Source organism: Oryctolagus cuniculus, chromosome 3 (assembly GCF_964237555.1).
Source record: "Oryctolagus cuniculus chromosome 3, mOryCun1.1, whole genome shotgun sequence".
Taxonomy (NCBI): Eukaryota; Metazoa; Chordata; class Mammalia; order Lagomorpha; family Leporidae; genus Oryctolagus; species Oryctolagus cuniculus.
This window is the reverse complement of record NC_091434.1, coordinates 182,388,579-182,416,273: the sequence shown is the minus strand read 5'-3', so window position 1 is coordinate 182,416,273 and position 27,695 is coordinate 182,388,579. Positions and strand designations below refer to the sequence as shown.

The 27,695-nt window shown below is 50.3% G+C and overlaps 1 protein-coding gene across 2 annotated transcripts in view; it reads right to left on the bottom strand.

Moving 5' to 3' along the window:
• Positions 1 to 26,663, bottom strand: part of DENND11 (DENN domain containing 11) — a 48,742-nt gene extending 22,079 nt beyond the window's left edge. Inside the window, exons 1-3 of one of the 2 annotated variants that reach the window (XM_070071393.1) lie at positions 26,615 to 26,663; positions 8,633 to 8,732; positions 7,722 to 7,880 (exon numbers count right to left, since the gene is read on the bottom strand). In XM_070071393.1, coding sequence (XP_069927494.1) covers positions 7,722 to 7,880; positions 8,633 to 8,727 — 254 coding nt within the window. In that variant the 5' untranslated portion in view covers positions 8,728 to 8,732; positions 26,615 to 26,663. Of the gene's footprint in view, positions 1 to 7,721; positions 7,881 to 8,632; positions 8,733 to 26,051; positions 26,408 to 26,614 lie in introns of those variants that run through there. The other variant, XM_051835135.2, reaches the window with a different exon arrangement.
• Positions 26,664 to 27,695: the final 1,032 nt, after the last annotated feature.

The window sequence follows — 27,695 nt, the reverse complement described above, 5'->3', positions numbered from 1 at the left end:
CAGGGAATCCCTAGGACATATGCAAACACAACATATGGGATACAGCAAAAGCAGCATTAAAAGTTCATAGCAATAGGTGCCTACATCAAGAAATTGGAAAAGCACCAAAGAAATGAGCTATCAATGCATCTCAAGGATCTAGGAAAACAACAGCAAAACAAATCCAAAACTAGAAGAAATAAAGAAATCAAAAAAATTAGACCCAAGAAAATACAAAAGATTAGCAAAACGAAGAGCTGTTTAAAAAAAAAAACTGACGTACCATTGGCCCAACTAACAAAAAATGGAGAGAGAAGACCTAACTCAGTAAAATTAGAGATGAAAATGTAACAACAGACACCACAGAAATAAAAAGAATCACCAGAAATGACTACAAAGAGCTGTATGCCAACAAACCTGGAAACCTAGAAGAAATGAGATAGATTCCTGGACACATACAACCTACTTAAATTGAGCCATGAAGACAGAAAACCTAAACAGACCCATAACAATTAAGAGAGGAATCGTCCCAAATTCTTTCTACAAAGCAAGAATCACCTTAATTCCTAAATCTGAAAAAGACGCAACAGGGAAAGAATTACAGACCAATTTCCCTGATGAAAATAGATGAAAATTCCTCAACAAAACTCTAGCCAATCGAATGCAACAACACATCAGAAAGATCATCCACCCAGACCAAGTGGGATTTATCCCTGGTATGCAGAGATGGTTCAATATTTGCAAATCTATCAATGTGATACACCACATTAACAAACTGCAGAAGAAAAACCATATGATTATCTCAATAGATGCAGAGAAAGCATTTGATAAAATACAACACCCTTTCATGATGAAAACTCTAAACAAGTTGGGTACAGAAGGAACATTCCTCAGCACAATCAAGGCAGTTTATGACAAACCCACAGCCAGCATCCTATTGAATGGGAAAAGTTGGAAGCATTTCCACTGAGATCTGGTACCAGACAGGGATGTCCACTCTCACCACTGCTATTCAATATAGTTCTGGAGGTTCCAGCCAGAGCTATTAGGCAAGAGAAAGAAATTAAAGGCATACAAATAGGGAAGGAGGAATTCAAACCACCCCTATTTGCAGATGACATGATTCTATATATAGGGGATCCAAAAGATTCCACTAAGAGACTACAGGGAAAGAGTTTGGTAAAGTAGCAAGGATGTCAAAGATCTCTATGATAAGAATTACAAAACATTAAAAAAAGAAATAGAAGAAGATACCAAAAAAAAAAAAAAAAAAAGGAAAAATCTTTCATGTTCATGGATTGGAAGAATCAATATCATCAAAATGTCCATTCTTCTAAAAGCAATTTACAGACTCAATGCAAAACCAATCAAAATACCAAAGACATTCTTTTCAGATCTATAACAAATGATGCTGAAATTCATATGAAGGCACAGGAGACCTCGAATGGATAAACCAATCCTACACAACAAAAACAAAGCTGGAGGCATCACAATACCAGATTTCAAGACATACTACAAGACAGTTAATTATCAAAACAGCCTGGTACTGCTACAAAAATAAATGGATAGACCAATGGAACAGAATAGAAACACCAGAAATCAATCCAAGTATCTACAATCAACTTATACTTGATCAAGGAGCTAAAACCAATCCCTGGAGTAGGGATAGTCTCTTCAATAAATAGTGCCGGGAAAACTATTTCCACATGCAGAAGTTTGAAGCAAGACCCCTACCTTACACCTTACACAAAAATCCACTCAACGTGGATTAAAGACCTAAATTTATGACCCAACACCATCAAATTATTAGAGAACAGTAGGGATACCCTGTAAGACACTGGCACAGGCAAAGAGTTCTTGGAAAAGATCCCAGAGGCACAGGCAAAGCCAAAATTAACAATTGGGATTACATCAAATTGAGAAGTTTCTGTACTGCAAAAGAAACAGGAAAGTAAAGAGGCAACCGACAGAATGCGAAAAAATATTTGCAAACTTTGCAATAGATAAAGGGTTCATAACCAGAATCTACAAAGAGATCAAGAAACTCCACAACAACAAAACAAACAACCCACTTAAGAGATGGGCCAAGGACCTCAATAGACATTTTTCAAAAGAGGAAATCCAAATGGCAAACAGGCACATGGAAAAATGTTCAGGATCACTAGCAATCAGGGAAATGCAAATCAAAACCACAATGAGGTTTCACCTCACCCTGGTTAGAATGGCTCACATACAGAAATCTACCAACAACAGATGCTGGCAAGGATGTGGGGAAAAAGGGACACTAACCCACTGTTGGTGGGAATGCAAACTGGTCAAGCCACTATGGAAGTCAGTCTGGAGATTCCTCAGAAACCTGAATATAACCCTACCATTCGACCCAGCCATCCCACTCCTCAGAATTTACCCAAAGGGAATTAAATTGGCAAATAAAAAAGCTGTCTGCACCCTAATGTTTATTGCAGCTCAGTTCACAATAGCTAAGACATGGAATCAACCTAAATGCCTGTAAATGGAAGACTGGATAAAGAAATTATGGGATATGTATTCTATGGAATACTACACAGTGGCAAAAAATAATCCAGTAATTTGCAACAAAATGGTGAATCTGGAAAACATCATACTTCATGAAATAAGCCAGTCCCAAAGGGATAAATACTGTATGCTCTCCCTGATCTTTGACAAGTAACAGAGTACCAAAAAGGAAACCTGTAGAAGTGAAATTGACACTTTGAGAAGCAATGACTTGAACAGCCCTTGTCTTGATTGTTGAGGAAGTCTTTTTTTCTATTATTTTCTTTTTATACTTTTTTTTTGACAGGCAGAGTTAGACAGTGAGAGAGAGATACAGAGAGAAAGGTCTTTCTTCCATTGGTTCACCCCCCTAACAGTCACCATGGCCGGCTTGCTGTGCCGATCCAAAACCAGGAGCCAGGTGCTTCCTCCAGGTCTCCCATGTGAGTGCAGGGCCCAAGCACTTGGGCCATCTTCCACTGCTTCCTGGGGCACAGCAGAGAGCTGGACTGGAAGAGGAGCAACTGGGACAGAATCCAGCGCCCCAACTGGGACTAGAGCCTGGGGTACCGGTGCTGGAGGTGGAGGATTAGTCAAGTGAGCCACAGTGCCAGCATCTTTTTATACTTAATACCATTGGTCAAACTCTTTACTTAACATAGAATTATTTAAAGGTGTATAAAACCAACTGAAAATAGATCCCAGTAAAAATTAAGAGTGGGAATAAGAGAGGGAGGAGCTGTATAGTTCAACACACATTCCTACAGACTTACCCTTAAGGGTAAAGCTAAAAACTTGCCATGGGACTCCAAATCCCATTAAGCTGGGTGGTACCAATGCCATCTTATATGTTAAAGTGATAATATTAAGTGTGTAATTGATCATATAGATAGGACTAAGTGTCAAAGGGATTCCATAAATAAGACCAAGTGTCTGATAATAACAATAGATGAGAGTTAAAAAGGAGAGACTATTTCAACATGAGAAGCAGACCACACAGCCGACTCATAGAATGACAACTGTTTTATATAGCACTTTGACCTCAGACTCAGCCCTTAAGGCATTCTGGTCTGGCTGAAAAGCCCAGGGAAGCATTTCAGGCATGGAAAGCCAAGACACTAAGGCAAAAGGTGTCCTACGTGAAGGACCTTTGTGGGTGAGACCCCAGAGGAAAGTAGCGGCCATCAAAGGAGGAGGTGCTTTTCTCTGAAGGGAGGAGAGAACTTCTACTTTGCATATGGCCTTGTCTAAATACTGATGGAGTTTGTGGATTCAAAAGGCTTCCATAGCCTAGGCAGCTCATGTCAAGAGCCTCAGGTGATCATTGACATCACACATCAGAGTGTTAATTGTTAGATCAACAACAGGAGTCACTGGGCACTAACTTCCCATGCAGGACCTCTGTCCTCAAAGAGTTGCATTATGAGAATTAGCTGTAAAACGTGTTCTCAAAGATTTACCTCATTTTAGTGTATTAAGTGGAGGACATTCTCATGTGTTGTAAGTGATAAGTCTAAGTGCTCGCAAAGATGTATCATTCTTAGGTTCTTCTTTAACGATAATTAAGTTTCTAAAAAGAGAATTACCTTCAAGACTTGGTGACTCTGAACAGACCTTGTCTGGACTGCTGAACAGCAGTTTTTTTGGGTTTTGTTTTTGTTTTTCTCTTTATTTCTCATACAACGTGTTGAACTCGTTGCCTAGAATAGAGTTAATTTTCTGTGTATAAAGTTAAATGAAAATAGATCTTAGTAAAATAGAAGACTGGGAACAGGAGAGGGAAGAGAAAGAGGGGTGAGAGTTGGGTGGGAGAATGAGTATGGTGGGAAGTATTACTATGGTCCTAAAGTTATACTTATCAAATGCATGCAAATATTTTAGAAACAATTTTTACAATTTGATTCCCCCAAAATGTTCTTTTTAAACTCCGTATGTTACTTCTGAGAAACAAAACTCAGTAAACATTTCAAATACAGAAAAAGATAGACACATGAAGGTGTTCACCCCACTCCAAAAGGAGAACAGCTTTTTAAAAAATCAGAAACATGCCAGGGGCCGGCGTTGTGGTGTAGCAGGTAAAGCTGCCGCCTGCAGTGCCAGCATCCCACATGGGCGCTTGTTCAGGTCCCAGCTGCTCTGCTTCCCATCCAACTCTTTGCTGTGGCCTGGAAAGGCAGTGGAAAATGGCCCAGGTCCTTGGGTCCCTGCAACCAAGAAGGAGACCTGGAGGAAGCTCCTGGCTCCTGGCTTCACATTGGCACCGCTACAGCTGTTGTGGCCAACTGAGGAGTGAATCAACAGATGGAAGACCTCTCTCTCTCTGCCTCTCCTCTGTATGGCTCTTTCAAATAAATAAATAAGTCTTAAAAAAATGCTAAACACTCAACCATGGGGAATAAGAAGCACACTAACTCTATATGGCATTATAGCACTATTAAAATCATCAAAATAATAAAAATGGACACAATGCAGAAGAAACATATGCACAAGGGATGTTTCTGAAGACAGAAAAAAAAACCCTTGAATATTTATTACAAAACGAGAGGCTCCTAAAACTGAGAGGTTCCTAAAAGTCAGACATATCGAGGCAGGCATTGGGGTGCACCAGGTTAAGCTGTGGTTGGGATGCCCATACCCCGTCAGAGTGCCAGTCTGAGTCCCAGATCCTTCACTTCTGATCCAGCTTCTGGCTAACGTCGACCCTGGGAGGCGGCAGGTGGGCGTGAATGGAGTTCAGGGTTCCTAGCTTCAGTCCGGCCCAGGCCTGGGTACTGGGGAGTGAACCAGCAGATGGAAGGTGTGTGTGGGTGTGGGTGTGGGTGTGGGTGTGGGTGTGGGTGTGGGTGGGTGTGGGTGTGGGGGGTGTGGGGGTGGGGGTGGGGTATGGGTGTGTGAAGTTCCACATTTGCAGGCAACTGGGGAGTGAACCAGCAGATGGAAGGTGGGTGTGGGTGTGGGTGTGTGTGGGGGTGGGGGTGGGGGTGGGGGTGGGGGTATGGGTGTGGGGGTGGGTGTGGGTGTGGGTATGGGTGTGGGGGTGTGAAGTCAGAACCATCACAGAGAAAGAATCCATGGGAATGTGAACAGAAGAAACCCCCTAAAACAACTGATTTCAGAAGACAGCAGTGCGTGTCTTCAGCACCCCGAGAAGAAAGCAGCATTGGAGGACCTCACACCCGGCCGTGATCCCTTCTCATAGAAGAAACACAAGTGTTTCATGGGAAAACCCAACCAACCAAGAAAGAGCCAGGAACGGAGCCAGCCACAGGGAAGGCCTGGCAACGGCTGTCAAGCCCACTCACATACATAATGAAGAATTTAAAGAACTGTGAAAATTACCGTTGCAGAACTAAGTGTAATGAATCTTCCAACAAATAAAAATTGAGACGTGAAGTAGGACAGAGGAGCTGGGGACGATAATACCACCCTGTCCACAGCAGAAACGGAAAACCACCAGCGTCACCCACACCACGACTTGTACACGCTCACCTGTTATTTCTCAAGAAGGATGACACAGAAAGCTGCTTTTCAAAATGTTCTGTAAAAGTTGGGGAAATATTTCAAGGAGTTTCATAAAAACACTTGAGCTCTGACAGTTCCTTCAGTTTCATGTACTCTTTTCTTCTCATGCGAGATGTGCAGGTAAAATTATTATTTAACACTTTTCATTCAGACAGCCTGATTTTTTTCTACAACCTAATATTTGATAGCATTGAATCTTCATATAAAATATTAATCCTATTTCCATAGTCATTTCTATTCTAGATTATTATTAACTGATACTGGTAATGGATCTCTCTAATAATTGGTAAGTTTTTTAAAACTTTTCACTTAAATATTTTTGAATAAACAGTTTTCCCACAAACAATATAGTTTTGAGCAATAAATAAAGGTTCTTTCCAAGATTATGATCAAGACAGATGTTTCACAAAAATCTTTAAATAATGATAAATGTTTAAGTATAGGGGCCGGGGTTGTGGTGCAGCAGATTAAGCCGCTGCTTGTGAGGCCAGCATCTGATACGGGTGTCAACTGGGGTCCTGGGGGCTCCACTTCTGACCCAGCTCCCTGCTAATGCACCTGGGAAAGCAGAGGAAGATGGCCCAAGTGCTTGAGTCCCTGTACCCATGTGGGAGACACAGAAGAAGCTCCAGGCTCCTGACTTCAGCTTGGCCAAGCTCCAGCTGTTGCAGCCATTTGGGGAGTGAACCAGTGGATGGAAGACCTCTATCTCTCCTCCTATCTCTGTAACTCTGCCTTCCAAATACATAAAAAATAAATCTTTAAAAAAATCTGTCTCTACCTTTAAAATAAATTTTTTAAAAAAAGTATAAGCTATAAAAGCCTATGTATATACTACAATGCCAAATATATTTAAAAAATAACTATCTGAAACACCAAGTGACCAAGAGAGAGGGAGAGAACCAATCTTCCATCTGCTGGTTCACACCCAAATGGCTGCCATAGGCAGATCTAGGCCAGGCCAGAGCCAGGAGCTAGAACTCCATCTGGGTCTCCCGAGTGGGTGTCAGGGACCCAAACACTCGGGCCAACCTCTGTTGTCTTCCCAGGCCCACTAGCAAAACGCTGGGTAGGAAGCAGACCTGTCAGGGCTCACTCAAATCAGGGATCCAACATGGGATGCTGGTGTCACCGGCAATGGTTTAACCCACGGCACCACAATGGCGTCCCTGGCATGTATTTTATCTTCAGGTATACACACGGACATATCAGGAAAGGGGCAGATATGCTAACCCTTTACAGTGCCTCAGGGATTAAGGACAGATTTCCCCTTTAAACTCAGAAATACTGTTAAGTTTGCAAAGGTTAAAGAAATACGTAACCTAACAGTTCTGCTGCTTCTGTTAAAAATTCCCTTCTTACTACCCCCAAATAACAACAGTTACCCCTAAGTAACAAGACTTCAAAAAGTTCAGAATCTGTTCTGCCTGCCTGAGACCAGGAGGTGGTAACTGTGTACTTGTCAACAGATATTTAACAAAACTGATGTCATAATTCAATGTGAACTCAAAGCACCCGCTTTCGTCACCGTGTGAGGAGTCCTGGTGCAGGCTGGAAGACCACGCCTGGACTTGGGAGGCGGCCACGAGGTTCTGGGACAGGCATCTGTTGTTCCAGCACACGGCCGCCAGCCCCCGGGACCCGGAACACACACATCAGCTGGCTGAGCCTGCTGCCTCCCCGCTGTGTGCACGGGAGCCACGTACCGAACCTGGTTCTCCAAGAAGTGCATGTAGCGGTAGAGCAGGGTGTAGGACGGAGACAGGATGCCCACCGACTTCATGCGCGCACCGCGCTCCAGCTCGCTCTCCACGGGCATGTTGGCGAAGCAGGCCAGGCCGAAGAAGGGCCCCTTTCGGAAGTAGCTGAAACAGAGAGGCTTGGAATCAAGGAGCGGTTTGGTGGTGGCTTCTCTTTGAGACGCAACCCAAAACACTGCAAATTAACTGTGTCAGCTTCGGGGGAAGAATTAGTCCCAGGCACCCAGATGGGAGAAACAAGGCTAACAGAGACTGCAGAACCCGCTAGGGGCCACGCGGCCGGAGCTGGGCCTGGCCCTTGGTGCACCTGCTGTGGCTCCCTTCTCCCCGGCACCGCAGCCGGAGCGCGCCCCACCATTGGCCCGTCTGGGGTCCCTACTGCTTCCTCAGCATCGCCCATACTGATTCTCCCCGCACTCCCCGAGTCGCACACGCTTAGTGGAGCTGCCATTTTATCTCGTCCCCTCTCTCACACTTGCATCAGTCCTGGTTTCAGTCCAGTGCAAGGATTAAAGCCACCGCCTGGCCCCCAAGTCCTTCCCATGCTTCTCCTCACTGCACAGGGCGACCAGCTGGCTAGACTTGAAGCCAGGGGTTCAAGTTAGGTTAACCCAAACTGAGCTGAAATGCCTTTTTTTGTTAATACCAAGCTTTATGGTAGAAGCTCTCGGCTTTTTGGGGTCATGAAGTCCACCCAGAACTTGACAACAGCTAGAGACCTTCTTGCTAGAAAATGGACATCGCGTGTATCTCACACGGCACCTGAGGCCCCCTCGTCACAGCCCTTATGTTCTGGGAAGCTGCTGGCGAGAGCGGGCGTGGACAGGCACAGATGAGGCAGGGTCTGGAGTCCTTACATGAAATCGGACTGAATTTTGTGGGACCCACTGGCCATAGACTTGAACTCAACGCCTTCAAGGTCAATATCTTGAGGTAAGCACCATTCCACCATGTTTCCTGCGGGAAAGCAAGAAGACAAGTCAGAAACAGAATCTCAAAGGGATGGGCTTGCTACAGAGCCTGGCGCCTGCGGCGTCTCAACGACATGAGGCACCGAGACACCCAAGGGTTCTCCCGTCACCCTAAGTCTCCCAGGAGGGCAGGGCACGGCCGGCTTTGGAGGGACAGTCCGCTTCCCTCTGCGACGCTGTCCGTGGTTCTGCCTCTCTGCTGACCACAGCCAAGTCTGCCCCACCCCGCCATGGCCTCTGTGGCTCTGCCCTTCCTCCTTCAACCCCTGGACATCAAGCTCCCAACCTCACCTTTCCATGGCTATTCATGACCTTGAAAAACCCCAAAACTGTTTAAAAAAAACAAATCCTCATTCTCATTGACCTCTTCGTGGCACCTGCTAATTTTTAAAAAATTCCTGCCGTCGCACTGTACCCCGTGAAGATGTGCAATTAATGTCCATTCAAACAAACACATTACCAGCTTTTCTTTAAGGACTTGTCACCCCTTCCCCCTCCTCCCTTTCTTCTCCCCCCTCCCGCCCCACTTCCTCTCTTCTGTCAAGGTCCTTGGTGCCAACCTGACCCTTCCCGACTCCTTGCAAGGCAAATGGCCAAGGCTAAGCTGCACAGGACATCTTCTGAGGCAGATAAGAGGGAAGTTCCCGAGGCTTCAAAGAGCCGGCTGCCTTCTACTCCCCGGCCCCCGCCCCACACCACGTAGTGGCAAATTCCCTCCTTAACCCGATAAATACCTCAGTTCTAAACGTATCTTTTCTCCCCCCCCCCCCACCCCCACAGGCAGAGTTAGACAGTGAGAGAGACAGAAAGGTCTTCCTTTTTCTGTTGGTTTACCCTGAAAGTGGCCGCTATGGCCGGTGCGTTGCACTGATCTGAAGCCAGGAGCCAGGTGCTTCCTCCTGGTCTCCCATGTGGGAGACCCAAGCACCAGGGCCATCGTCCACTGCACTCCCAGGCCACAGCAGAGAGCTGGACTGGAAGAGGAGCAACTGGGACTAGAACCCGGGGTGCCGGTGCCGCAGGCAGACGATTAGCCTAGTGAGCCACGGTGCCGGCTAAACGTGTCTTCTAAGAACAGACTGCCACCCCTCTATGCTTCCAATCAAGCAGCCTCTCTCCATCAAGGCCGGTCTCCGTCTCTCCTTTCTGGGGGTATGAAGGGCCAGAACCCAGAGCTATTCCAAACCTAACATTTCCCGCGAGTCCCAGGATAGAATACTATTTCGTTTCTTTTTCTACGTCTCTGACCAGTGCAGCTCAGCTTCTCTCCCCAACTCTCTCCTCTCTCCCAAAGTGAGTCACCCATCGATTCCGCACTTCAGAATTTGGCGACTCATTCACTTACCATGAATAACTGGGCTGGCGCCGCGGCTCACTAGGCTAATCCTCCACCTAGTGGCGCCGGCACACCGGGTTCTAGTCCCGGTCGGGGCGCCAGATTCTGTCCCGGTTGCCCCTCTTCCAGGACAGCTCTCTGCTGTGGCCCGGGAAGGCAGTGGAGGATGGCCCAAGTGCTTGGGCCCTGCACCCCATGGGAGACCAGGAGAAGCACCTGGCTCCTGCCATTGGATCAGCACGGTGCACCAGCCGCAGCGCACCGGCTGCGGCAGCCATTGGAGGGTGAACCAACGGCAAAGGAAGACCTTTCTCTCTCTCTCACTGTCCACTCTGCCTGTCTAAATAAATAAATATGAATAACTGAGTTAGATGTTGGAGATGCAAAGTCAAGTGAGACACGGTCCCTGAACTCAGAGCTGGAGCTCAGGAGACCAGGGTGAAGGCTGAGAGCTCCAACAGACGGCGGGATTTCAGCACGTGCCCACGACAAATACCTTCCGACTGACGAACCCAGAGGATGTTATCTGGAGGCTGGAGAGAGAACACTAGCGAGGACTCCCCTACTGGTTTCATGCATATTAAACATTTTTCAAAATAAAACACTAAGGTACTTGTGAGATTTCATTTTAGCACAAACTTATTAACACTCCAAATCCCACTCTCCTAGGCCTGAGCACCACCAGCAGTAATCCTAGCCAACAGTGTTTGCAGATAATTGTTTGGGGCATCAGAGAGCACACAACGCGGTCTCAGGGCAGGGCAAGCATCAGAGGGGATTGCCAGCCCCCCTTCTCCAGCCCCAGGCGCTCTGTTTCTTTTCAAGGAAGGAGTCAGGATTCCAACTAATCAACTCACCAAAACAAAAGCATGAACAGGGAATTGAGATTTCATATAACGAAAAGGCATTGTTGTGTTTGCCAGGGTGAAGGACAAGGAAAAGCACGGACAAAGAGGCCTGGGCTTGGCAATGAACGTGAGCTTTCCAAAGCAGATTTATCTTTTTTTTTTTTTAAGATTTTATTTATTTGAAAGACAGAGTTAGAGAGAGAGGTGGAGACAGAGAGAGGTCTTCTGACTGCTGGTGCACTCTCTAAAAAGCCACAACGGCCGGAGCTGGGCCAAGCTGAAGCTAGGATCCAGGACTGCTTCCCATGTGGTGACAGGCACCCAACCACTTGACCCATCCACCACCTCCCCCGACCTTAGGTGTGCATCAGCAGGAAGCCAGAATTCGGAACAGAGCGAGGACTTGAACCTCAGCGTTCTGTATGACACAGGTGTCCCAACCACTAGACCAAACACCAGCTCCTAGGTGAGCTTTTTAAGTGCCTGGATTTCCCCATCCCTTTATTCCACCGCATCAGCCATGCCCCATCCCGCAAGAGTCTAGCGACGCCCACACTCTCGTGGAAAGCATGACAGCAGCTGAGAACTTAAGAAGGGGCCGGGGCCTCCCCTGGAGCCACAGAATCAGTCTCCCTTCATCCCATCAGATGAGAGACTGTGCTGGTGTGTACCAGAGACAGAACGTGCACACTCCCCAAGCCTCCGTGACGGCAGCACACGGCCAGCACAGCAAAGGGACAGCCTGCACGGCGGTGCAGTGACCCTCAGTAGGCTTAGTCCAGTGCCCAACACCTGCCCCGGTGCACACCCCACTGGCAGGAGCAGTTTCCTTCCTCCAGCTCAGCCTGTCCACAACCATTCAGTAACTCACTAAACCTTGAACTTCCTTGTACTTCCATGTGAGTCTAGAGAAGTCCAGGAAGATCCACCAGTCACAACCATACAACCCCGTGAACATTTTCTGCATAACCAGCACCCACGTCGTGCAGTAGAGAGAGGAACATCTGGCCTGGGTTGGGGTAAGCTGGCAGTTTTGATGCTCATATCCCGGGTCAAGGCGCCTGGTCTGGTAGCTGCTTCCAGCTCTGGACTCCAGCTTCCTGCTAACGAAGAGCCTGACAAGGCAGCTGGTGATGGCTCAAGTCACCGGGTCCCTCCACCCTTGTGGGAGACCTGGATGAGTTCCCGGCTCCTGCTTTGGCACCCGGCCATTGAAGACATTTGGGAAGTAAACCAGTGGATGTGAGCCCGTTCCATCTCCTAAATTCATTAATTTTTAAAAACCAAAAAATAAAAGAATTTAAAGAACATTATCTGGAGGCCAGCGCTGTGGTATAGCGGGTAAAGCCACCGCCTGCAGTGCCAGCATCCCATATGGGCGCCGGTTCAAGTTCCTGCTGCTCCACTTCCAATCCAGCTCTCTGCTATGGCCTGGGAAAGCAGTAGAGGATGGCCCAAGTCCTTGGGCCCCTGCACCCACGTGGGAGACCCGGAGGAAGCTCCTGGTTCCTGGCTTTGGATCAGTACAGCTCCAGCAGTTGTGGCCAATTAGGGAGTGAACCAGTGGATTGAAGACCTCTCTCTCCCCCTTTGCCTCTCCTCTCTGTGTAACTCTTTCAAATAAATATAAATACATCTAAAAAAAAAAAAACCATTATCTGCACATCAGAAGCTTCGCTGCAAGCTCTCTAACGAATCCTCTCGTGATTAAGTATCCCGACGAACAGGAATCAGCTTTGCGTTTTTTTAAATTCCTGCAAGCACAACCCATCCGTCTCCTTCGCTGAGCGATGCTGTAAGCCTCTTCCAGGGTGCGTGCTGCAGCCTATCCCCTCCTCCTAGCACAGGCCTGTGGCAGTTTACCTACTTACCTGCTGGTGCGCACTGAGCGTGCTTCCGGTTTAAAGCTACGAGGGTACTGAAGTTCATGGAGATTCATGGAAATGGGAGGAAAAAATATTTTTTAAAGATTTATTTATTTATTTGAAAGTCAGAGTTACACAGAGAGAGGAGGAGAGGCAGAGAGAAAGAGAAAGAGAAAGAGAAAGAGAAAGAGAAAGAGAAAGAGAAAGAGAAAGAGAGAAAGAGAAAAAGAGAGAAAGAGAAAAAGAGAAAAAGAGAAGGGGGGGGGAGGTCTTCCATCTGCTGGTTCGCTCTCCAATTGGCCGCAATGGCCAGAGCTGCACTGATCCAAAGCCAGGAGCTTCTTCCGGGTCCCCCATGCATGTGCAGGGGCCCAAGGACTTGGGCCATCTTCTACTGCTTTCCCAGGCCACAGCTGAGAGCTGAATCAGAAGTGGAGTAGCCGGGACTAGAACCGGCACCCATATGGCATGCCGACACCACAGGCGGCGGCCTTATCCACTAGGCTACAACGCATGCCCCAGGAAAAAAATAATTTTGATAAAAAAAAATTTGAAAACCATGTATATGAGGGGAACTTCCAAAAAGTTAGTGGGAAAAGTGTATTATGGGAAAACTAAGAGATTTTCAAAATGTGTGCACCATAAACGTATTGTTCAATTCCGCTTTCTCTCACTGGCTTTTGAGGTACACCTGTATCGCACCGGCACTGCTGTGAGCACTCCTGCGTGTCAGGTGGTGAGGACCTGGCTAGGCTGAACTACCCCTCTTGGCACTGCCTTCCTTGTGCGGTTCCAGCTGAGACCCGGGGGGCAGGACTGAAGCAGTAGCTGGGTCGTGTCTGCACCCAGAAGCTGGTGCAGGAGCCTTGTGCACCGGCTGTGTGCCTGCAGGCAGCCACCGCGGCGAAGGGCGGCAGCCAGGGCCACTGGTGCCGCAGCCACCTTCCCCTGGCTTCTTCCCGCATCTTCTCCAATTCCCTAAGCCAGGAGCACAGTCAGTTCTTCCACAAGGAACGTCGACGTCGGCTTCTCCTGCAGGACATCCCTCGTGTCCAAGTGTAGCCAGTGACAGTGACTCAGGGTCACATCTACCCTGACCACCAGCTGCTGCTGCTTCCCCACTTGACCCTAACTCTGTCCACCAGAGGCTTGAAGCTACGCCGTGGCACACAGACAGCAGCCTCACACGGACTGTGGAGTTGGCTCCCCCGATTGCGCAAGATCCAATCCCACCTACGATGAGCCGTCAAACATTCATGGCAAAGTGCAACTAAATGATGTTTATTTTGGTGCAAAACAATTAGAAACCCAAGCTTATTTTTTCATAATACACATTCTCCATGAACTTGGAGGAGACTCTTCATACATCTTCTAGCTGTTCTGTTCTGACTGGACCTTGACTGACACAATGTGCACACATTTCTGTTGGTCCTAGGAGTAAACCGCTTTTAAAATGTCTGCAAATCAAGGAAACCTCAAGGAGTCCCAAACCAGTGTTTCCCAAAGCTTATGTTAGTAGGGCTTTTAAAAATAATAAAAATTAAAACAGAGAAAAAGGCTTTTTGGCAAAGTATCCTCAGGTAAACAAAGACATCGACAGTCTTCTCTCGCAGGAGTTTTCAGGGCCTGTCACACGCTGCTCTGCACGGTCCATCTCTGGATCGACACAGCGCCCCAAATTATTGGGCCAATAAATCTATTTTTCAGGAACTTTTAAATAGAACACATTTTATGTTTGTTTCAAAAAGTTGGTATAACAGGAACTCCAAGTTGCCCCTCGATATCCAAACATCCACTCATCCCTCCCAGTAAGGAACAGATCTTGCTATTTCTTGCGTGGTGCATGACCCCGTCAACGGAGTACCTTCTCGCACACAGGGATGGCTACGGGAGTCACTCGGGGCAAGCAGGACGTGGGCAGAGGAGAGCTGCAGTTTCCAGAGTGAGCCTGAACGGGAAGGCGTGTGCTGCCCCTGTCTCGTCCCGCTGCCAACAACGTGGACGTGCTGACTGGGAGAGGACGCTGGGGCCACAGGCAACCTGACCCGAGCTCCCTGAGTGACCCTGTCCATCTGATAGGCCAGCTAGCTCCGGTCTGTCCCATGAGAAATAAAGTCCTATCTTGATGAAGCCACTCCTGCCTCGGGGCCTTTGTGTACATGGGCAAGCCTGTGTCCTACTCGTGTGTGGGAAAAAATGGAATTAAAGATCAATCTAGGCCGGCGCCGTGGCTCAATAGGCTAATCCTCCGCCTCGCGGCACCGGCACACCGGGTTCTAGTCCCGGTCGGGGTGCCGGATTCTGTCCCGGTTGCCCCTCTTCCAGGCCAGCTCTCTGCTGTGGCCCGGGAAGGCAGTGGAGGATGGCCCAAGTGCTTGGGCCCTGCACCCCATGGGAGACCAGGAGAAGCACCTGGCTCCTGCCATCGGATCAGCGTGGTGAGCTGGCCGCAGCGGCCATTGGAGGGTGAACCAATGGCAAAGGAAGACCTTTCTCTCTGTCTCTCTCTCTCACTGTCCATTCTGCTTGTCCAAGGAAAAAAAAAAAAAAACAGAAAAAAAAAAAACAGATGAATCTATGCTGGTACGAAATGTCCTTCCTTCTGAAATTCAAACCTAGGTTTTCCATAACACACATCTCTGATGAAATTTTTCAAGATTCCTCATGCAGCTGACCTACAGGATAAGGCCCCACTCCTGGTCCTAAAGCCTGCCTCCTGTCCCTGGGCCAACACCCCCTGCACAGCCGCACCGTGTGGGTTACATCCTGCAGGTCAGGAGGGACCCGAGCCCTGCGGGTTGGGAAGAAAGGTCCCTCGGGCTCAGGCTCCACAAAGCTACCCTGGATTGGACGCCCTTTATCACTGGACGCACACACGAGCAGAGCAGATCCGGTGACTACGGTCCCTCGCCCAGCCTATGACAACCACGGCTCCGATGTCCGCCTCCCAGGAGACTGCGGACATCCAACGGGAAGGACGTTGGCTCGCTCACGTCACAGCCCAGACACGGGCATTAAGGAAGCAAACAGCTTTACTAAGGACAGCCATGTCTTTGCAGAGCTAATTGATGAAGTAGTGTTAATTACCCTGGGAGTGGTAATGATACTGAGCTTATGTAAGACAACAGTCGCCTTCTTAGTCGGCACTCAAGCGTTTAACAGAGAAGTATTACCATCTCTGCAATTTACTTTCAAGTGGTTTGGGGGAAAATATAAAAAATGTTTATCCAGGGGCCCAGCATTGTGGTGTAGTGGATAAAGCCGCCACCTGCAGTGCCGGCATCCCATATGAGCACCGGTTTAGGTCCCAGCTGCTCCACTTCCAATCCAGCTCCCTGCTAACGGCCCGGGAAAAGCAGAACACAGTCCAAGGGCTTGGGCCCCTGCACCCATGTGGAAGACCCAGATGAAGCTCCTGGCTTTGGTGTGGCCCACCTCTGGCCATTGTGGCCATCTGGGGAATGAACCAGCAGATGGAGATCTCTCTAAATATATATAACTCTGACTTCAAATAAGTAAATAAATATTAAAAAATAAAAATAAAAAATAAAAGAGTATATCTGTATATATCCAGTTCTACTTTAACACTTGCTGAATTTGTGGCAATGCAACTGGTATATTAGGAAACAACTCGACCACAGAGACTTTCCCACGTGCTTATGCTATACATCTAACACAATTCCAATTAAAATCCCTGCAAGTGATTCTGTGGATACAAATTAATTCTTATGTTTATATAGAAAGGCAAAATACCCAAAACAACCAACATGTTCTGAAGAATAAAGTTGGAGGCCTAAAACTACCTAACTTTGAGATTCACTATAAAACTCCAGTCATGAAGGTTAGACAAACAGGTCAATGGGACAGAACGGACAGCCTGAAACAGAGCCACACAGACACGTGGAAGTGACTGATCTCTGTCAAAGGAAAAAGGCAACACAACGTAGAAGGACCTTCCTTACGACAGATCACGCGGGACACTCAGATGTCCACACGCGGAAACAGACTCTAGACACGGACCTACGCCCATCAGAGAGATTCACTCAGCGTGAGCAGCAGACCTAGCTACGAGGTTATAAAACTTCTAGGAGAAAACCGGGGTGCTCTTGAGTTTGGTGATGGACAAGCACAAAAGCACAATCCATGAAAGAAAAAGTGAAAAGCTGGACTTCGTTAAAATTAAAAACTTCTGGGGCAGGCATTTGGCACAGTGGCTAAGATGCCAGTGGGGACACCTGCCTCCCACAGGAGGGCCTGGGTGAGTCCCAGCTCTGCTGCCCATCCCAGTGTCCTGCTAACGCACACCCTGGGAGCAGCAGAGGGTGGCTCCGCCGGTGGGGTCCCTGCCGCCCACATGGGAGACCTGGACGAGTTCTTGGCTTCCAGCTTCAGCCTGGCCCAGTCCCAGCTGTTGCAGGCATCTGGGGCGTGAATCAGCTGGTGGGAGATCCGTTGCCCCTCCCTGCCTCCGCCTCTATCAAATAAATTAGTAGACATTTTTAAAATTATAAACTATGATTTGCCAAACACTATGACTAGAATGGAAAGAAAAGTCACCCACCAAGAACATAGTTGCTGAACACCCATCTGTAAAGGAGAAAAGGAAACTCAGAAACGCAACAACAGGGCAGGCATGATACAGTGGTTAAGCTGCGGTTGGGATGCCCACACCCCATACGGAACACCTGGGTTTGAACCCCAGCTCCACTCCTGATTCCAGCCTCCTGCTAATGCAGTTGGTGACAGCTCACGGAGTCCCTGCCCCCACGTTGAAGATCTGCATGGAGTTTCTGGCTCCTGGCTTCCCCCTGGCCTAGGCCTGGCTTTTGTGGGCATTTGGGGAGTGAACCAGCAAATGGTAGTGTTCTCTTTCTTTGTTTCTCAAGCAAAATATAAAAATAAAAAAAAAAAACTTAATAAAAAGAAAGCAAAACTCCACATGGGCAAAAAATCCAAAGAGACACTCCGCACAGAAGATACACAGATAGCAAACGAGCGTTTGAAAACATGCTCCACATTCTAGGTCACCAGGGGTTGCAACAACACAAAGAGACACCACTGTACACCTATTAGAACGGCTAGAATACAAAAGACCAAACGCCCAGGGCGGATGAGAATGTGGAATGACAGGAACTCCCATTCATCGCAGTGAGTGTGTGGAATGGTACAGCAAACTGGAATGAGAGCTGGGCCGTTTCTTACAAAACTAAACATACTCTTATCATTTGATCCAGCAATTACGTTCCTTTGTATTTACCCAAATGAGTTGGAGACACATGTGCACACAAAAACCTGCACACAGATGTTTTTGGCAGCTTTCCTCAGAATTGCTGAGAACTGGAAGCAATCAAGATGCCCTTCAATGGATGAATGGATTGAAAAGACTGTGGGGGCATGCATATGATGGAATACTATTCGGCAAAAAATGAGAAGTGAGTTATCAAGCCATGAAAAGACACGGAGGAACCCCAAATGCATATTGCTAACTAAGAGAAGCCAGTTTGAAAAGGCTATGCACAGTATGACTCCAACTACGTGACAGTCTGGAAAACGCAAAACCAGGGACAGTAGAAAGGTCCCCGGGAAAGGAGGAACACACAGGTGGTGCACTAACTCTTAGACAGTGAAACTAATCTGCATAATACTGAAAGATGTGAGACTGTACGTTTTTCAAGACCAATGGAACTGAACAAAGGGTGAAAACCAATGTAAACTATGGACCTTAATAAATAATGAGGCCACACGGGCTCATCAGTTGTAACCACTAAGGCAAGATGTGAATTACTCTGACCATTGAGATTTTGATCTTGAAAAACACAAAGTGAACATGGAAAACCATACCCAGCTCCATCAAGCCACGTGGGATTAAGGCACCCACCTCACACTGCTGCCTGAGGCCACTGCGCTGAGCCAAGCACACCCAGGTCTCGTGTGACAACAGCACAGAACTCTGGTGGCCCCGACACTGCCCTGCACCTCCCCAGCTCAGCCACCTCCATAAGCAAACTCCAGGTCTTCTGCGGGTAGTTTTACATGGTACACACCTCTTAACCACTTAATAGGCAAAGCCGTCCCGCATCTGTATGAGCTTCTATTGTTTCTATGGGGTCCGTCACTGACAAAGGTTTTGAGTATTGTGCCCTTCACCCCATGCTTCTCGCAAACCCTGGGAATTCTTGCTGCACAATACTTCGGTAATTTCCAGAACACACAGCTCATGTTAGAGGGAAGCTGGCTGTGTAAAGATCAAGCAAGCGTGGAAAACGAAACAGGGACTCGCGCTGAAAGGTACCCAGGCTCTCACCGCACAATTCTCTCAGCTTTTCTAAGGTTTGAGACAACTTCAATATGCAAACTGAAATTACTGAAATAACAGACGTGAAAAAACACAAGGAAGCCATAAAGGGCTTTGCAAAAAAACAAAAGACCTGAGGCAACGTATCACAGCCAGCAGGGAAGGGAGAACTGCCTGAGGTCGCCTTCCGCAGAAATGTTGCAACAACCGGTGACCAATTTACACAAGAATTTGTAGCAGTTCAGGGGAAAGTGATTTTTGTAGAAATAGCAATGCTTCGTGATCATGGTCTCTCCCCTGCCAGGTAAGCAGTGGCCATTGAGGGGTGAACCAACGGAAAAGGAAGACCTTTCTCTCTCTCACTGCCCACTCTGCCTGTCACAAAAAAAAAAAAAAAAAAAAAAAAAAGAAATAGCAATGCTTAGGGGAAGTCAATGTCGTAAACACCTAACACTGAACACCTCCTATCCAGGGTTTGCTCTTCGCACCCCACATATCCTGGCCCCAGGGGCTGGGACCTGGACAGACTCAATAGAGGAGTCAAAGGGAGGGGAGTGGCCCCTGACAAGCCCAGGTCCCCACCTGCTCGTTCCTTTGTCATAGTCTCCCCCTTCCTGGGTGACACCTGGGCCCTGCCTAGCTCCTCCTGCAAAGACAACTCAGGAGGCGGCTTCGCAATCTGCTCTGCGTGAGCTCAGCTGGCCTTCGGTAAACTTGGCGGAGGATAACTCGGCAGCGGCGTGCCAGGTGCTGAGCTCATGCAGAGGCAAATACACATCCATTGGTGTGTAAGGGAACCTGGGCAGGTGGCTCAGTCACTCCAGGAAGCCATGAGGGCGGGGCCAGGCCTGGCGGAGGATGTGCAGGGGGTCTGACCTCTGCCACCCTGTGGCCCCCAAGGTCAGCCTGGCAGCGGGAAGTAAGCTGCCCCGACTGCACACTCGGCGGCCTCCACTTCCCAGCTGCGACTGTTGCAGAGCGAGATGGCCACACTCCCGGGCATTTTGAATTCATCAGCCACCATTTCCCGGGGAGGACAGACATGAGCTGCTGCTACTGCTGCCTGTTGGAAAGTTCACCTCAAACATTTCAGGCAGACAACGCAATCATCTTGACCTAGAACAATGTCTGCACATCGCACCCAGGCGACCTTGCTTCTTCCTCCTCCCTCTGCTGGGTGGTGCCCACGCTGGACTTCCTCTTGAGCTCGTTGGCCTAGAAGACACTGCTCAGCTCCTGCCCTCATCAGTGGCGCTCGGCGGCAGGCGCCTCTCTCCCTGAGTTTTACTCTGCCTCCCATTAATGCACACACAGGCCCTGACTCCCTCGGAAAGTAGGAAGGACTCCTGTCTCAGGAACAAAGGCAAGGATCCAGGAGCACCCAGGGTCCCTACAACACAGTCCCTATGCAAAACCACCTCTTCAGTGGCCACCAAATCCCGGAGATGGAAGACACCCCAGAAAAGTATTGAGTTCAGACCCCCACAGCCCCCACCAATTGGCACCTGGTCTTCAGTGGTTTGAAATGCTCCTGAAACCACCTGGGATAAGGGAGGGCCGGCGAAACCACCTGGGATAAGGGAGGGCCGGCAGTGGAGTATAGCGGCTAAGGCTGTCGCCTGGGACCCCGGCATCCCAGAAGGGCCCTGGTTCCAGTCCCGGCTGCTCCACTTCTGATCCAGCTCCTGCTAATGGCCTGGGAAAGCAGTGGAACATGGCCCACGTGCTTGGGCCCCTGCACCCAGAGGGGATGAAGCTCCTGGCTTTGGCCTGGCCCATCCTTGGCCATCTGAGGACTGAAGCAGCAGATGGAAGACAGCACCCCCCCCCTCTGTAAATGCATCTTTCAAATAAATAAATCTTTAAAAAAAAAAAAAAAAGCCTGAGTCAGGAAGAAATTCATCCTGGTGATTTAAAGTCAGCCACACGCCAATCTGAATATGGCTGAATTCCAAGGCATTCATTTCACAAAGGCAAAACCTTCCGCTTCCCAGCCCCCTCTAATGTGCCACTGGGCAGTGGTGTGGGGAGGGAAGAGTGCAGGCCCAGCAGGCAGGGGACCCGGGCTCTGGCCTCCCCCCCTCAGGACCCTGGGTGAGCCGAACGCCAGGCATCTCTTACTCTCGACAGCCTAGACTTGGGCCGATCAGCAGCAAGGTCCTCGCAGCACTCAGCACAGTTCCTGGCGCAGGTGGGCATTGTGACAGCCACTCCTGCCTTCTCGCGGCACGAGAGGAGAAACGGCATCCACAACAGACGGCCACTGACTGACGTCTCCTTGAGAACCGCAAGCAGATGAATCACCCAGAGCCGGGCAGAGTCTGCCAAGGTGGGACTCATCGAGTCAACCACAAGTGTGCTGCGCTGACATCCAAAGGAAACCACAGAGAAAGGACAGTGACAGAACCGGCCAGCAAGAGGCCTGCTCTTTGCGTCTCCAAATTTCCCACTCACATTCCACTTGGTCGCTAAGCCACTTCCCACTTGCCTGGAGTCAGGACCTCGGCAGAACTCCAAGTTACACCATGCCTCTCTCATCTCCACTGTTTACAAGAAATGCTTATATTTCGTTGAGTATACAGGGAATCAATGGAGATTAAAATGAGTGTGTGAAAGGGGCTAAAAATATATCTATCCGTGGACCACTTAGATGCACTAAATTAAATATGTGTTTAAATATAACTTGGGCACTGGCTAGAGGCCAGGGAAAAGCAGGTAATAAGTAATTCATTCCTAATTAGCAAGAACAAAAGAAACATCTTGAAAACCCCAGCAGATCACCTGCCCCTCAGCACCCCTTCGCCTTCCAAGCCACTCCAATACAAAGGCACACAGCAGAGGAATTTCCCCAGACCTCCCCAGAATAATTCTGGATGAAATGTAGCAGATTAAAGTGAATGCCTTAGAAACAAACAGTCCAAGGAGGCGGCTTCCCAGGGGACCAGACTCCGGCGGTCCAAAGGCTCAGGTGCACACGGCCCTCGGTCACCTGGGGAGACAGCTCCTGCCACCACCATGGGGCTGAGCTCCCTAACTGAGACAGCACCACTTTCCCTAATTAGGCAGAGAAAAGAGAATTTTCCTAGACATGCAAAGAACAAAATAAAACTTAAGGCTCTAACTCATGGGGTTGAGCACAATGAAAAAGCAACACGCTGGCTGCCAACCTCTTCCACACGGCTTGCAGAGCTGGCATCTGGGCCGGGTTTCAATAGCAGCTTTGTAGCCCAGATGGCCAGCACCACCACCCTTTGGCTCCTGCTCCAGATAGAGCTGAGAGTGTGAGTGTGTGTCAGTGCGGGCACACACATCTCACCTTGAACTTGAAGCCCCATCCTCATGTCGTTTCTACATCCAGCAACCATAACTTTCAAGCCATGTGTCCGATGAAAATAATCTTGGATTTTTCCTAGGAATGCCCAACCTTACAATATGCCAATGAGTCACTCTTTTTTCCAAATATAGCAGAGAATCACCAAGTTCATTCCTACCCAAACGCAATTACTCCAACAAGGATGGGTCTGGTCCTCCCTCACTTTCCCTCTTACATCCTCTTCCTCACAGAGGTACCCACAGCTACGTACTCCCTTCTCCCCCACCATGTCCTTTTCTCTCCCTCGCTACCCCCTGCTCGCTCGCTCTCGCACGCTCTCTCTCTCTCTCACACACACACACCCTGAGTTGGACACAGGCTAACCGTTACTCACACACCAGGGTAGCTGCGTGAAGAATACCCCCTGGTTTGGGCAGTAAGTGACTGGGGAGGTGGGGAAGGAGTTCTGGGAATGGAACCTGAGGACGCAGCTGGGATGACGTAGGAGAGCCGCTGGATGGGCAGGCCAGAGACAGAACCTGTGAACAGATCACTCCCACATGATGGCTTCTGTGCTATGCTCTCATTTTGATGAAGAAGCCAGTATTCACTGTGTTGCTTTTGGTAAATTAGCCTAAGGAACAGCAGAAGTCTGGCTGGACCAAAATTAAGCAGGAGCATACAGCAGACATGCCTCGGGAGGAGAGAGAGACAGACACAGGCCTAAGGCCAGGAGACAGCTCTGGCCCACAAAGTCTCTGGCCCACAGGGCAAGCATGTCTGTCTCTCTCCAGGACACAGCTCAACCAGCACACAGGCGCTCACCAGATACTCTCTTAGGCTCCTTGTCACAGTGCTAACCCTCAATGTCCAACGACCTCAGTGGCACCCATTCATTCTATCTTCTGCTTTTAGAGATACGCCGTATCATTCTTATGTAATATTTTTACAGGATGCAAAGTGCCATTTTGGAGTGGGGTGACAAAAGAGCCAAGAATATGAAAACAACTGCTCTCCCAGTCAACCACGGCCAAAGCTAGAAGTGCTCCACACTCACACATTTCCTTCTCTCACCGTCTTCCTCTCCTTCCCCCTCCTCCCAGAACTCGGGATAGGTAACGGGAAGTTAGGGGGCAGAGGTTCAGGCAGGATGGCACACTGTTAAGACAACCAGACTCAGAGTCAAGTAGTTAATGAGTAGTGATATTTTCAGATGACTTAACCGTCTGTGGTCTGTTTCCTCATGCATAATTGCATACAAATGACCGGCAAATTGGAGGGTAGCATTTAGCATGAAATCAAACAGCTTAGGGGCCAGTGCTCTGGCACAGGGGATTCAGCTACCCCCTGCAGCGTCAGCATCCCATATGGCTGTGTGTTGAGTCCTTCCTGGCTGCTCCACTTCTGATTCAGCTCCATGCTAATGCGCCTGGCAAAGCAGCAGAGGATGACCAAAGTCCCTGGGCCCCTGCACCTACGTGGGAAACCCAGAGGAAGCTCCTGTCTCCTAGCCCAGCCCAGCCGTTGTGGCCATTTGGGGAGTGAACCAGCAGATGGAGGATTTCTCTCTGTAACTCTGCTCTTTCAAACAAACAAATCATTTAAAACGAAAAAAAAAATCAAAGAGCTTAATTGTAAATGCCTGTACAAGGTACCTAAGTATCAATAATAATCCTTTCTTTCACATTAATCTGAAAACCATTGAGTGCGCATGCGCACACACACACACGTGCACACCCCACATTCACCAACCCATAAAACCATTCTCACCATTCTCATTGGCTGTGACAGAGCATGGGAGAGGGTCACAGCTCCTTGGTGCTTTCTATCCACTGATCAATATCAATAATTACCAATGTGATCAGTTCTATCTGTGGTTAGTACAGGATTTTTTGTCTTTCTTTTCCCTAGAGTAGCAACCAGGCCACCACTAAATCAGACCCTGTTAATGTTCCTTTCCGTTTTTTCTGGTTACTCCTAACATTCTCCCCGAGAAGGAATCTTGAGCTTGTGGACGGATATTCAGGTGCGGTGACGGGCATGAGGAAACACGATCAGGGACCTAGGATGGCTCCTGTTAGGATGTGTCTACTTTAGAATGGTGTGGATGTGATACGTGCACAGTAGACGGGCTGGGACGTTCAGCTCACTTTTCAGCCTACAGTGGGTTTATCAGGAAGTAACTTCTGGCTACGTTGAAGAGCATCTGTGGTTACAAAGTATCTTTTCTGGGGGTGGGGGTGGGGTCTGGCTTTAAAGATCATTTTGGTCAAAACTGACCAGTATTTTCAAACCATATGCCAGTCAGCCAGTATGTGTGAAGCACCGAAATAGACGCGTATCTAAAACAGCCTCCCTCATTGCAGAGGGGTCAGCCCTTCCTGAAACTAAGTACAGCAGGGCGCATGACTTAAAAAATGTTTGGCACCCACAAAAGCTTATCTTTTAATTCCATTTTCCGTGAACTTTTGGAAGGGTCCTTGTAACATATGTAGCTTCATGTGTGTAGTGGTTGTGAGTAGAATTTCCGAAGCGGCTCACAAAGAAGCCCTGGCCATGGAGTGGGGCAGAGGAGCAGAGCAGGCGGGAGAAGGGCCTGTGTTCTCCTCTCCACCAACTCTTGTCGCTACAAATGGGACCTGGACTCGGGGAATCCCGCATCCTCCCGGCGTCCCGCGCACCCAGAATCCCTGACCGAGCCGAGCCTGCCCGGTTACAGCAGCATCCGCACACTGCGCCCTGACCCCCCGCCCCCCGCGCCCCACTCCCTGGGTTCGCGTTCACCCTCATTGGAGGAGTTCTTCCAACAAGCACCGCACACTCCAGCAACCCCAAGGCCCACGCCCAAGTAACTCACACCTGGGTGTTCCTAAGCCCCGGGACCCTGACTCCAAAACCGAACCGCGGGGCAGCCGTGGGGTGCGGACGCCCCTCCCAGCCCACGCCGGGCTTCCCGCGAGCACAGACTCGTGCCCACCGTTTCCATCCCCCGGGGGCTCTTCCCGCCCTTAAAATGAAGCACGCCCCCTCCCCGACCCCGCTAAAGACTCTGAGATGACCGGTTCGTGCTCCACACGTCCCAGCCGGAGCCCGTTCGGGAGGCGGACTCCCCCGGCCCCGGCCCCGGCCCCGGCCCCGGCCCCGGCCGCATTCATTCCCCCACAGCACGCAGAGAAAGTGAACTTGGCCGCTGGGAAAGTTACCGCGGAGGGAGCGGCGGGGCGCCAGGGCGAGCGGGCCAGGGCCGGGGACGCGCGGGGCACTCCGCGCCGGGGGGCGTGCGCCCGGGGCTTCCCTCCTCCCCACCTGGGAACACTTTCCATCCCCACGGAAAAAAAAGCCCGTGTGCGGGGTCACAGGCGCGACGCCGACACTGGAGAGGCAAACACGATCGTGGGGATGGGCACGACGTGGGAGCAGGGCAGTGGCGGGACGGAGACCCGAGCGGGGTCGGCGGGGGCCGAAACAAAGCCCCGCGGGCCGGCTCTGAGAGGGGACACCCCGGACCCCGCGCTGCCCGGGGTCCACGGGCGGGCAGGGGGTGCAGGTGTGCGGGTGCGCGCGCAGCGAGCTCCTCCCCCCCCCCGCCTCTACAGCGCGGGGGTGCCCTGCCCCTTTCCGCACCCCGGGCCCCAGGGCGGCTCTCACCCGAGCGGGGATCGAAGGTGACCACGAACACGGCCACCACCTGGTCCTCCTCCACGTCGCGCAGCTCCAGGCGCCCGGGCTGCAGCAGCACCTCGGAGGCAGCCGGGCCCTCGGGCTCCCGCCTCGCGGGCAGCTCCGCGGCCGGCCGCGCGCCCCCGCCGCCGCCCCGGGCCCGGCCCCCCGCGGGCAGCTCCGGGGCCTGCGGCAGGGAGACGGCGGGGCCCTCGGCCCAGCGCAGCAGCGGCGCGGCGTCTCCCTGCTCCACCATGGCGAGGCGAGGAGGGGCCGCGGGTGCGCGGGGCGGGGCGGGCTGCGGGAACTCCCTCGCCGAGCCCGCGCCCGCCCGCCTGCGCCTCCGCGCAGCCGGGGCCCACACCTGCCTGCTTCCGCCCGGCGGCGCTCGGAGCGCCCTGCAGCCCTGGCGCGTCTCCGGCGGCCGGAGGAGGCGGCCGGAGCCTGTTTGGAGGCTGGCTGTGCGCCTGTACGTGTGCTCGCGTGTGGGGAGTGGGTGGTGCGGACGCGCAGCCTCGGGTCGGTGCACCTGTGCGTGGGTCGCTTCTCACCTAGGATGCTGTGGTGTAACTGTAACCACCGTCATTTTCCCAAGTACCCTGGGCACAGGCACGGTGACACGCATGTGTTACATAACCCTGAACGTGTGCCCAAGCTACTAGGAGCGGGAAAGTGAAGCCGAGGCGAGTGGCTGGCTACCCAGGTGTTGGGAATAAAAAGACCGGCCCGGGCCGCGGGGCTAGGGCGTGGAAATCCCACGGTTCTGCTGAGAAGGCAGACTGATTGGGATGGGGGTGGTGACGACCAGCTGGAGGGACTTAAACCAGGCGCGGGGGTGTTTGTGGGGCGGGAAGGTGTTTCCATGTAGGATCAGCCGGCAAGTCGCTAGGTGAGGCGGCCTAAGTAAGCCCTAAAGCTGATGGCTTTGGAAATTGATCTCAGCATTGCCTATGACTCCCCAGCCCCACCCGCCGCCAGTTTAGGTTTAGAATTAAAATTCAGAATGCCTCAACCGCTGGGGCTGATCTGGTAGCTGGTGGCTCTGACGAGGGGTTTGTGAGTAGCAAATCAGAATGGCCACTACAACAGCGAGACAGGATGAGGTCGCAGAGAACTGATTGAATACAGAATTCAGCCAGGGCTCAGAAAAGCTCACGGCCTGCAGGTTCTCAGAGGGCCCGCTGGAGGTGTGCCGTAGGTGGTCCCGAAGACCCACGTCCCAAATGCCAGGTTTAGCCTTCTTCCCGGGAGATAACCGGGCAAGGCTGCTGCTTCAGTCCAAACCCTATGACAACAACGCAAAAAACTGGGAATGAGGACTGCTTCCGTTATCTGTAGATTTAGGTCAACCTCTCCCCCTGCCCCAAAGGCAAACAAGGGACCATGCAGGACTTTGGAGCGAGCCACTGAGGCGCAGGTGCAGGCCAAGACCAGGGCGCCCCACACTGGGTGACACACGGGACTCCAGGGCAGATACTCAGACGCCCGGCCACAGCCAGAGCTTCCAATGTTGGGACTTCTATGGTGCAAAGTGCGAAGTCAGGGTTCACAGAAACTCCTTCGCAGTTTCTCAAGAACGGGCTTTCTCCCCGGGGGTGGGGGGGCTTCCTTTCCTACCGTTTGTGGGAGTAG